The 12,282-nt window shown below is 52.0% G+C and overlaps 1 protein-coding gene across 1 annotated transcript in view; it reads right to left on the bottom strand.

The window, feature by feature from the left end:
• The window catches only part of Cpxm2 (carboxypeptidase X, M14 family member 2), a 95,393-nt gene that overhangs the window by 23,486 nt on the left and 59,625 nt on the right, over positions 1 to 12,282 (bottom strand). The window contains exons 5-7 of the mRNA XM_027930286.2: positions 9,600 to 9,684; positions 8,590 to 8,740; positions 2,654 to 2,742 (exon numbers count right to left, since the gene is read on the bottom strand). Coding sequence (XP_027786087.1) covers positions 2,654 to 2,742; positions 8,590 to 8,740; positions 9,600 to 9,684 — 325 coding nt within the window. The remainder of the gene's footprint in view (positions 1 to 2,653; positions 2,743 to 8,589; positions 8,741 to 9,599; positions 9,685 to 12,282) is intronic.

Raw genomic sequence — 12,282 nt, 5'->3', positions numbered from 1 at the left:
CGTCCTCAAAATCACTCTCTCCTTCCTGGGAAAGCACCCACTCCCCTGCAGGACAAGGCCAGAGTCCTCTCTCCCCCCAACTAGCCAGAGGGCCTCAGAGATGCCTCCCTCCATCTTTGTCCAGGCCCAGGAGGCCCCTGTCCTGGGGACCCAATGGCTCTTATTCACCTTCTCTCCACACGGAGAAGAGGCCCAGCCTTGCTCAGCGAGGAACCTCAGGACCAGGCTCATTCCCAGCCCACTGCCCGCTGTGGCGGACACCCCCTGAACGCCCCACCTGCACGCCGCGGTTCCTGCTGCCCTTGCTGCTGGCCATGCCCTCCTCTGTTCTCGCTGCCAAAGCCCTCACCGTCTCCAATGAGGGAGACGGACAACGCGTCTGTGAAGGAACAGCAGCTAAGTGAGAGCAAACTGTGACCCTCTCTAAGGCCTTCCGCTTCTCCTGGCCCGGCTCTCCCACTGGGCCCCCGCCTTCCCGGCTCCCCCTCCCACCCCTGCACCTCCCTGGGTCTGGGCGGGGCCTCCCAAGTTAGTGCTCAGGAGAGTTCCTGAGCCCAGGAGGGCCACACAGCTGACCTCTCCCTCTCACAAGGCATAAGATTTCACTGTCCCTTCTTGATTTCACTACTGTTTCTCTTTTCTTTTTTTCTCATCACAAATGTCTCTTTCCATAGTAGGATAAACTAACCATGGTCCCCAAGGTAGAGAGACGTCTACAGTAACTAGCCGATGCCACGAGGGAATTGCTAAGCTGCTGGCTTCTCCGCATCTCCAGAGTCGGGAATCCAAGTGGCAAGTCACACTCGGGAACTTGCCATACAATGGAGAAACGCTCCCTGGACAGTCTCCAGTTGAGCACTGCCAGGCAGGGGGACCCTTGAGGATTCAGTCAGTGTCCCTGAGGCAGCTGACGATTCCATGTCCTTGTAGTGGCTTTGACTCCCCCCTCCCCAAGTGACAGTGACCTTGCGTGCTGAAGGCTGCTCCACCAGCTCTCCTTGAGAGAGGAGCCCCGTTGTCCACGTGCAATAGCTACTGACCAACACCAGCACCCACACACCTTGGTGCAGCCTGCTGCCTTTAAGTGCAGATTCATGGCTCTTGATGTTCATTGCACTAACTAAATTGATATTTGCTCTCTTCTGGACTCAGTGGGATGTCCTGAGATGTCCAGAAAGCAGTGCTGGGTCAATCCACAGTGCCCCTGTGATGGAACTGGGGGCAGAGCCACAGACCCCCCAAGAATGCATAGCCGCAGGCAGGAGTCACGGACCTCAAGTCCAAGGACATTATCTTGGTTTCTGAAGAGCAAGAGGCTCAGCACTTCCACCTCCGAGTCAGTGCTGACAGGTGTCTGGAAACTGCCTGTCAATTAAATGACACTGGGCTGCTGGGGCGTGTTCACTTCATGGACTGGGCTCAGCCTAGAGGCTCTGAGCTCCGACACGTCTTCCACGTTCGTCCTGTGTCTGCTCCTTCCCTCTGCTCCTCCAGCCCTCCTTTGAGCCTCAGTAATTTGCCCGAGTGAATCCTTGCTCTGAAGATACATTCTCATGAGCATTCTGCTCGTTCTGACTCTTCAGACTGATGCTTTGATCTCTAGGGACTTCTTGTCTGCCCACACCCCCTGTGCATTTCCAGCACACGGGGGGAGGGGGGTAGACATGGAACAGGATGTCAGAGGCAATGCGCTTCACCCAGGGGCTGCCCCTTACCTGTTCTGATTAGTGGTGGCCCTCCCCCGCTCCTCAGCCAGCAGGCACAGGCTGCCACTGCTCAGACTACCGGGCCTCGCTGATTAAACCTGGGGAATCTCATCTGATGGTCTTTTCCTGCCAACTGCACCCCCGACTATAAAGGTGTCAAGCAGAAGCTCTGAGACCTGGCTATGCAGCAGAAGCCCAAGGTCAGCTTTTAAAAACTTGAGTCCCCAGGTCCTTCTCCTAAGGGTTCTGCTTTACTTGTTCTGAAGTGAGTTCAGGAAAGCGTATTTTTACAAATTCCCCAGGTGACTATAACAGGCAACCACGATGGAGACTGAGAATCTGCATAACACAGGGAAATACTGTGCAGTGACTTGGTGACTGGGTTTCCCCATCTGTAAGAAAGGATGACCACAGTGCTACCCTCCTGGGGTGTTAGAGGACTGAACGCAGTGACGTGGGCTCCAGCAGAGTCCTGCCAACAGCAGAGTCCCCATGTGCTTCCTCTTCTTCGACTCTGTACATGACTGACTTCCTCCATCCCTGACCTGGCTCACACACACGGTGGTTCTTCGGAACTGGAGTATTAAATGAGAAGAGTCTGGATTTCAGTCCCATTTCAACCCTGTGCAGTGGGAGAACCTTCCTGGTCACTGAATCCCAGAAAGACCCCTCAGCCTTGAAGCCACAAGCATTCAGTGTGTCTTCCACAGCCAAAGGGACCATTCAGGTTCCTGTCCCTTGAACATGAACCCTATATACGGAGTGCTTAGGGCATCTACCCTGTAGCTCTTGGACAAACTCCTGGCTTGAGGCTACAAGCTCTGTTTCTTGTTTTGTTCTGGGTTTATTTTGTGAGGTGCTGGTGTTGAACCCAGGGCCTCATGCACGCTAGAGGAGAGCTCTAAACCACGGAGCCATGGCCCCACTCCCTGTGTCCTGGGTCTTACCTGGCGCATTTCCTTATAGTTGTGGTGCTTAAAATCCAGGTCGTCCGTGGTGGTCATTTCATTCCGTCGGTGGTAATAGTTATTAGGATCTAGGGATAGAGAGATGACCTTGAATTCATTCACACCATTCTGTTACTTGTGCTAACCCTGTTAGGGCTTGACTCATGCAAGCACCGTGGGGATGGCAAAGCCTTCCCAGCCCAGTCCAACCTCGAGCTCCTAACATTGGCTCAGAGGCGAGAGAACCGAGACACAGGGAGCAAGACAGGGGTTGGAATCACCGAGTGGCTAAGGGTGCAGAGCCATGGTGCCTGGGTCCAAATCTTTTCCATTTATGTGCTATGTGATCTTGAGCAAGTCACTAGTCAGTCTTTGCCTTCGGTTTTCACCCATAAACAGGGAATAGAGTGGTTCCGGCCTCACCGATCTATTCTTAGTGGTAGAGGGGACATCCTATGTGCCTAGCAAACAGCCACTCTAAAGACACAGATGCAACATCAAAGCTGCGGGCACATGCGGGGACTTTAGGAAGTGTGTGGACACTGTTGGGCTCTTACTGGGGACACATTCCTTTTGTTCTTCCTAACAGAGGCCCCACATTTGGAAATCCCCTCTTCCCACCTCTAGAAAACTCAGGGCCCCAGCTCCCCCTCCCCCGGCCACTCTAACTGCTCCAGCACTTGGGCACAGAGGAGGACGGGGAAAGTGTGCAGAAGCACATCGCCTGCTTGCCACAGTGGGCATCTGACTGCAAGAGGAACTAGCCCCAGGAGGACCTCAGGGACATGGACAACCAGGAGCAAAAGACAGAGAAGCCCAACTACATCAGGAGCTACTGAATAGCCAGCCCTGCAGCCCGGCCCTCCCTGGACTTGCACTCACAAGACACAGAGTGACCATAATGCTGAAGTCAGTGAGTTCCCTTCAGGGGAGCAGAAGTCCCTTGGAAGGTGTAATCAGACCATATTAACCACGGTGACCCTGAGGACTAGGGCTTGGGCTCTGGGGAGGACATGCCTGCTCTTCACTTGATTCCCTTCCAGAAATATAAGTTGATTTTTACCCTTTAATTTCTTAAGCTTATATTCTGCATATATATAAAAACCAAAGAACACACAGAAAGAAGGGGACATGGAGGAGGAAGAACAAGGAGGACAGCAGGAAGCGACATCAGTTGGTGCTGAGGTCCTTCTCCTCATCTGATGATGACTGGAAAGGAGGGTCGCAGGCCCCAGCCAGCCTGGTAGCATCTCCACCAGCACCAGCTCCCGACAGGAAGAACATGGGAGCTTTGGAAGCTGACCCACAACCCTAGGAGCATGTGAGCAGCTGGAGAGCCAAGCGGCCTTGGCTTGATGCAGGAGGCTCCAAGGTCATTCTGGAAGCAGAGCCAAGGTAGGTGGCAGAAGGACGGGCACTGGCTCCCTAGGGTGGCAGGCTGGGCCCTATCTGATCAGAATGTGCAGCACTGGCTCTTTGTCAGAACCAACCTGACAGAACCTTCTGACTCCACAGGTTAGAACAGAACGCCAGCTGACCCTGCAGGCCGGAAGGCTGAGAGCCGCCCAGTGTGTGGCAGCGGGGGGGAGGCATCAGCGACTTTCCACCCAGCCAGTCAGCTGAGCCAGCCCTGCGCCCTTGAAGATGGCTTCACCCTTCAGAACTGAGGTCGCCTTCCACAAGGTAAGAATCACAGATGGACCCAAACACTGAAAGTAGAATTTTAAATCTTCACAAAAGGTTTTCCAGTGGTACGATCAGATACGAGTAACCCAGGAGGAAAGGGAGTGTCTCCAGAGGCAGGCGGGCATGCTGGCCAGCAAGAACAGAGAGGCTCAGCCAGAGGCCCGCTCATTTCTCCAACACTTTCCTTTGGGGAGTGGGCTGACCACACCTCTGGCAAGCTGCCTTCCCTCTGAATTCCAAACCTGCAGATTTCAAAGCAAATGGGAAGCATATTTTTTTGCATTCATTTACACCAAACCTATCCAGTCATCTACAGTGAACCTAACCAGAGCTGTGTGCTGAGAGCTATTCCACATCCCGCCCCAGTCTCTGGGGCCTCTTTCCAAAGGACTTGAAAGCCCCCTTTGTTTTCCAACACAAGTTCTGCCTTCAAGGTTGTGAAAAGGAGTGAAGAAAAACTCTCCAGGACAAAAGAACTCTGTGTCTGGGATATTCTTCCTTTCTTAAGACTAATCAGTTTGCTGAAAGGTTCAGGTACAAGTTCCAGAACTGTCTCAAAGCCACGGTGAGTTTGCACAACTTTCAGTCTCCCTATCCTGAAAAAAATTCTTCTTTCCTTTCCATTTATTCTGACTGGCCAAGGTTTTAATTCAGGTTCTACTAGGAGCCACGCACTGAAGTAATGAGTGCACACAGAACCATTGGCATCGGAGTCCATCCCCAACTTCCCTCTGTGGACAAAAGAATTCCTTTCCCTTGTGAGTTCCGAGGGAGCTGCCCTGCCATGTGACTCAGGCCAGCCAGTTAACACACTTGTTCTGGCCACAGTCACTGGGTCCAGTGATCCCAGGATCCACACTGGGCCACCGGAAGACTCTTAGCCCAGAGCTGTGGAGTCTCTCCTACTGGAATCTCTCTGAAGACAGGATGACTTTGGGTCATCAGTGGCCACCTGCCTATCTGCAAGAGACCAAGTGAGCCCTGACCTAGAAGGCCCTGAGACAGTAGACCTACCCCAACCTGAAGCCAAAATCAGACCCACTCCTAAGATTTGACATCAGCCCACTTTTTTCTCTTACGCTAGTTGGAACAGCGCTGCTCCCATCTGAAGCCCCAGCTGCCTCAGTCTACAAGCCTGACTGTCTCGGAAGGAGCTTTGGCTCCTGTTGCCTTCCATGGGGCACATCCCATATGCTGAAAAACAGCGATTCCTCAGAGACACCCTAGTTACAGGGACAAACTCCAGACGTTGGTACCTAAAGCTGTCTTCCCAACCGAATCCCCTTACTGACCTCCCCAAATCCTCTGTTCCACTGATTCTGCTGACTGAGATAGGTCTAACCAGAGAGAGGCCACCATGTGCTGGTTTATTTGGGGCTGTCCTGGTTGATAAATTGAAAACTCCCTGTGTCCCAGGCAATTGAGATGGGTGGTCACCCCGTCTAACCAAACAGCTCTAGCAAGCACATCTCCCTTTACAAGGCAGTATACTCATGCAGCTTAAAGGCTCAACTCTCACAGCAGATGCACACGTTGGCCCATTGTTCACTACCTCAATGACCACAGTAAATGAAAGCAATCTTGTGATCTCATCTTCAGTTGGATCTGGCCTGTGTCCGGCTGATGCCCTGTGCTTGATGGAGACATGGCTTCCGTCTTGGAGTGAAAGGCCTTCCCTCGCTTGGTGCCATTGTTACGGAACACTGCTACATGCCCCGTGCTGCACACGATATGGGCAGCACTATCCAGCTACAGAACATTTTTCATCTTGCAGACCTGAAACTCTAAACCCATGCAACTACAGCTCCCCGTTTTCTTTTACTTCTGAGCTTTAAAAATCCTATTAATAGTCCATGATCTATGGTAATGCACTTTCCAGCTCAAAGATTTCTGGAAATATTCACCAAGTCTTAAAAAGCAACCCGCACCCTCCAAGTCCGCCTCCACCAGAGGCCTCACAGGAAGAGGAGAAGGGAGGGCGTGGTTGGAATGCAGAGATGCAGAATGGAGGTAAGTACATTTTTCATAAAAAGAATTCCAGGAAGCATGGAACTGGTGGCTGCATTTAGACCTCAAGGTCACCTTGGGTTTGGGGAGCTGCATTGTCTGCACAACTCTGGCTTCAATCTCATCAACTTTCATGAAGGTATCTTCTTCTCCACACAGCGATGATGAGAGGCTCATTTTGGACCTCTGTGCCGCCCTGGTCCTTGGACCTGACTACCACCAGGCGGCATGTGTGAACACTAGTGCACCTCTGGACAGAGTGCTAAGTAACTTCTAGAAGAAAAATGGCCCTAAATATTTATGGGGTGGACAGCAGAACCCTGCTGAGGCCATACTTGACAGCCACCCAGATTTCACAACGCAACTGTCTCTGCGAGTGATTCAACAGATCCCAGGACCTATCTTCAAACGCACCCCAAGAATAACTTCACAGGGAAATATTTATTTCGTGAGACTCGCATAGGCTGCCCTCTGCCCTTTGCTAACAACAGATGAATTCCTGCCTGCAGAGAAGAACCATGACCCTTCTCTTTAAAGCAAACAGACTGAGAGTGTGCTGAACAAGAGCCCCAGGTTCATGTAAAGAGGGCCAGAGCCCATGACTCCCCCTCTGCAGATACCTACTGACTTCGGGACCTTAGGACACGCTGAGCCCGGCAGGTCCCGGAGGGCAGCAGGCTGGACCTGGACAGCAGTGCCCAGTTCCAACATAACCGGCCATAAAAGGAGGCTTCAACCTCCAACCAGGCAGCCTCTCCCCACGCCATCCTTGACAATGGGCACTTCCTTTGTCCCAGCAACCCCACTCTCCCCAAGGCAATCCTGGGAATTAACCGTGGACATGCACACGTGGAATAGTGACGTGGAATGGTGATGGAGGAACAGGGGTGCCCACTGTGGGTGCTCACAGAATCAACACGCTGGAAACAACTCAACTTCCAACTCTCTAAGGCAGATTAAAAACACAGGATCTCTCCATGGATTAGGAGAGAAAGCATCAGTAAGACAGTGGGTCTCTGCCAGTTTTAATGACATAAAAAAAAAGCAGGTGTGAACAATTATAAAACAAAATATCTGACATGAGGGAAATTAAGCAGGTACCTAGATTCAACTTGGTCTCTAAAAATCCATGGTTGCCAAAGCGAGTTCATAGAAACTATGGGATTGAGAGGAAAAGAGCACAATGACATAAACACACTTGAAAACACAGTAAAAGTGAGTTCATGGTGGGGGTGGGGTCATGACAGACACAGCCTCAGAGCTGGAGGTGCCAGGCCCCCAGAGCACTCGGAGGAACTGGGGGTCCAGAGGGAGCTGGGGTCAGCTCACACCTGCAAGATCAAGTGCAGGGAGGCTCCCTGGAGGAGCAGCCTGGGAGAGATGAGTCATGGCTCGCTCCTGGTCCTCCTGTCTCAGGGCGCACAGGAATGAGAAAGTTCCTGCCGCTGCCTTCCCTGGAGATGTCTGGGCAGGAGGAAGAGGCTGCTGCCACAGGTCCCCGAGCACACAAGCCAACCATCTATGAAAGCCAACTCAGGCCAGCCTGTCCAGAGCAAGACAGAGCAGGGACCCAGCTGGCTCAGGAGTCCCCACCATTCTCCCTGTTACCCTAGGGTCACACACTAAAACCATCATGTAGAAATAGGGCCAAGAAAACACAACCAATAAGAATAAGTGACCCAAGACACAGGCATCCCGTGAAGCTCTTTAAACAAGACCACATCAACGGTCAAGTTTAAAGTGAACTTCTGCTGCTGCTGCCCTACCTCCTCTACCTAGAAGAGTGGGATCTGAAGAGACAAATAAATGTGGCCTCCAAAACTTTTTTTTTTTTTTTTTTTTTTTTGTAGCGCTAGGGATGGAACCAGGGCCTTGCACATGCTCACTAGAGCTCTATGGCTGAGTGGTACCCCAATGCTCCAAAACCCCTTTATAGTGTCTCTGCTCACCCTTGAGTGGTGGGGTTGGGTAATTGTCAACCTTGAAATATGCACAATGGGAAAAACCTCCCTTGGCAAGAGACCTCGATACCCCCAGTGTTCATGATGCTTCTTAGCAGGATAATGGGAAATTTTTACTTGTTTTCTTTTGGGCTCACCTGTATTTTCAAAATATTCTAAATAGACACATCTCTTCTTTTTAACACCAGAAAACAATTTCGCGGCTTAATTTTACTCACCCCAGCTGGCACCTGTTTTGTGTCAGCATCCTGCCCTGCAGGAAGTGCAGGTGGGTGGACTCACCTGGCAGTGGGCAGCCCAGGATCTCCATCCTCAGACAGATGCTGCCGTTGTCAAACCAGGACTGCGGGTTGATGCGGATGTAGCGGGCCACCATGGGGACAGGCAGCTCGTTGAGCACAGGGATCTCCTTTTCACTGTTTCCTTCAAATATCTATTTATGTTCAAGGGGAAAAGGAGGCTCTTGTAGGGTTTGATTATCAGGGGTGTGAGATTGGCAGTCCACTGGCTCAACAAGAGGCTATTGAGGAATACCTAATGTGTGTTGAGCACTGAGGGGAGGGAGAAAGGAGTCAGGTCCCAGGAAGCCCCCATTGATTGGGGCCTGGGGAGAACCTGTTGACTGTAGGGTAACTATCAAGGTCAGGGCAAAGGGACACCACAGAGCTTTTGGATTTCAGCAGAAGAAGACCCAGCAAAGCTGTGGGGAAGCAGCTGCATTTGACCTGACATAGGGGGAAAGACATACCTATCTTGGAATATTCTAGAGAAAGACACAGCAATGGGGTTCCCAGGTGGAAGAGCAGCTGGCACCCTTCTACCAGGACACAGGGATGTGGGTGATAAGGAATCTGCAGGCGGTGTGCAAGATGGGTATGGGACAGGGGACATGGTGCTGGGAATGTGCCCTTGAGGATCTCAGTGTGACTGCAGTGTGAAGCTGCACCACATCACAGAGCTAAAGATCCAAGGTCATTAGAAAAAGTTAGGAAACTCATAACTGAACAGCTGTGAGGGGCCCTGCATGCCCTGCATGCCATCTCTCTCCAGGGCTGGCCTGGGTATGGGTAAGAGGCTGGGTTCAGACCCTGCGACAGGAGGAAAGGCAAGAGTCCACATTGTCCCCAAAGGTGACCACCTGGTGCTGAGCTTTGGGCCATGGAAAGGGGTCACTGTCATATCACCCTCTCAGGGTTGGCTGGAGTGGACCCAGACATGGTAAGTCCCAGGTGACTGGGCATATCACATCTCTCTGCAGGGTCCCACACAGCCAGAGCCAAGAAGAGACTCACCATGTCTCCAGATCCGTTCTTGACAGTGACCCACGTGTGGCTGTCATTGCTCACCATGACCTTATAGGACGTCACCCAGTCACTCCTAGGAGAAAACAAAGCATCACTGGAACTGTACAATGTTTACCTCCTCCAGGTGGGTGGAGAAGTAAGACAGCAGAGGCTCTTGTAGGGTTCAATTATTGGGGGTGTGAGAGTCGGCAGTCCACTCGTTCAACAAGATGCTGTTGAGGAATACCTAACGTGTGTGCAGTGCTGAGGGGGAGGGAGAAAGGAGTCAGGTCCAGGAAGCAGACATGCTCTTCCCAGCACTGGGCCAAACCCTGGTTCCAAGACACCGGCTATGAGACCTTGGCCAGGTAACTGACCCATCTATGCCACTGATTACTCATCCTTAGGATGGGAATCCTGGAAGCACCTACCTTAAAGGATTAGGGGAGCAGAGAACAGTTTGATACCCTCTAACATGTGGGACCATGCCCAGCCCCAGGCAGCGCTCAGCACTGACCACACACATAACAGCGCATTTGTTTGTAGTCAACAGTGATGTCGCCCACAGGAAGAGTTTGGGGAAATAGTCTCAGGACAGGCCAGAAACTGCTTAAACATTTCATTCCGGAAACTGACTTGGGAATGTAACAAACCAGATCCTGCAACTGCAAACCAGATCCTGCAACCGCAAACCGAACTGCTTGGGTCTCTGAGAGACACTGAGTCTCTCCCTGGCTGTCCTGGCCACACAGATGGTCCCCACCAGTGGTGTCCAGACCCAAAGCCAGACCTCTGACAGTACATCCTACTGCCCCAATGTCACTGGGGACAAAGCAGCTGTAATCTGACTTCCCAGAGCAAAGCTCAAGGTGAGAGACTCAGCAAACAGAGCAAGAACTTGCATGTGGTGAGAACACCTCTTCCCTCTGCCTCATTTGTTCATAATATTAATTCTTAGGCAGGGTAGAAAGTTCCCCTCTGCCCTCACCCTTCCTCATTTCTTCAATACTGTCCCTAAGCACCTTCCCTGGTTTTCTAGAAAACTCTGCCCGCTGAACTGCTTGGAATCCTTCCCGTGCTGTGAAGTCCACTTGGTCTCGGGGTCCAGAGCTTTCCCAAGAAGGTTCTGAGCTTCCCGTCGGAGTCAGGAGTGGCCCGTGAGTCTTCAGACACAGCAGCTGGTTTCATTCATTCTGGTTCCTCTGACAGACGTGGCATGAAAGTTCTTCTCAGGGGCTTTCACACTTGCTTGGAAACAAACCCGCGCCTGTCACCTTCTCCCCTCTCCCCTGCTCCCCACCAACTGCTCCAGATCCCTGCAAGAAGCCAGAATCTCCCAAGCAACACGATTCCCCCTGCGAGCCCCAGGCCGGAGCCCACCACTGCAGTGGACGTAGCAAACAGGCGTTGAGAAGCACCTCGCCTGGGTGTCCTCTGCTGGACCACCACCTCCCCCCAAGCAGCAACCCCTTTACCCCGCCACGATTCCCAGTGACTCACAGGAGGTGCCACTCTGTGTCAGCTGACCCTCCCCACTGGGCTCTGGAGGCAGAGGACAGAGGTGGGGTCTGCAGCTCCTGGGGGAGAGGTGGCACATTTAGGTGACCCCTCAGGCAAAAGAAACACACACTCCATAAAAGGGAGGTAGAAAGAAAAATGGAAATAAACCCTCCGAAGAAGGAAAGAGAGAGGGAAAAAAAAAAAGGGAATGAAACAATTTCTCAAACTTAAAAAACACATGGATAAAAACCAATCTGCTACTTGTGTTTGTTTGAATAATGACTCGGTGATGCCTCAGAACTCTCGTCTGAACTGCAGAGCAGCCCCGTCTCCTGCCCACCTTACCCTCTACTTGATGTCTAAGTGACATCTCTGAGCTTTCTGCCACCGTGCACCCCAACATGGTGGCCTCGGGGAAAGTACCACCATCCACCGGGGCGGCAGGGTCCAGGAGCCATCCTTGGCTCTCACACCCCGCCCCTCCCCTACGTTCGGCAGTCACCATGTTTAGGCTATTCGACCACCCACATCTTTGCAGAAGGCTCACAACTCTGTCCCACCTCCTTGTGACCAACCCAGCCCATTCTCTGGGGCCAGGACTATTACAGTTGCCTCTACATGGTCTCCTGGAATCTAAACTGCTCCCCAGTAAATCCCAGAGTCAGAGGCTCAGTTTGCTAGTGAAATATCATGTCACCTCCTGCTTGAAACACCTCTTAACTTTAAGCATCGGGCATTCCAACAGCAGGTGTACCCTCATCTTAGTATGAAGACCAGAATCTTCACCATGCTGGGCAAGACCCTAGCTCACCTCTTGTTTTCTGTGTTCTCTCCTTCAGTTCCCCATAAGGAAACACACTCTGCTGCCTCAGGGTCTTTAACATACAGTTCCATCCGTCTCAGCTGCTTCTTCTGTTTGCCTCTAAATCATTCAGGAATCAAACTGTAGCAAAAAGCCTGTCCTGGCCTCCAATCTAGCCAAGTTTTCATTGTATGTCCTTTTCCTTCTTAGTTTGGGTTTGGGATTTTAAACTCCTTTTTGAAATCGTCTGATAGTGTCCTTTATCCCCTGCTGGAGTCCAAACAGCTCACAGATGGAGAAAGGAGAGGCCGTGGTGCTCTGCAGGCCACACAGGAAGCCTGGAGCACACAGTGAGGGCCAAAGGGGCAGGGCCAGGCCCGGTGGGCTCTG

The sequence above is a fragment of the Marmota flaviventris genome, chromosome 4 (assembly GCF_047511675.1).
Source record: "Marmota flaviventris isolate mMarFla1 chromosome 4, mMarFla1.hap1, whole genome shotgun sequence".
Classification (NCBI taxonomy): Eukaryota; Metazoa; Chordata; class Mammalia; order Rodentia; family Sciuridae; genus Marmota; species Marmota flaviventris.
This window is presented reverse-complemented; position numbering and strand designations above follow the sequence as displayed.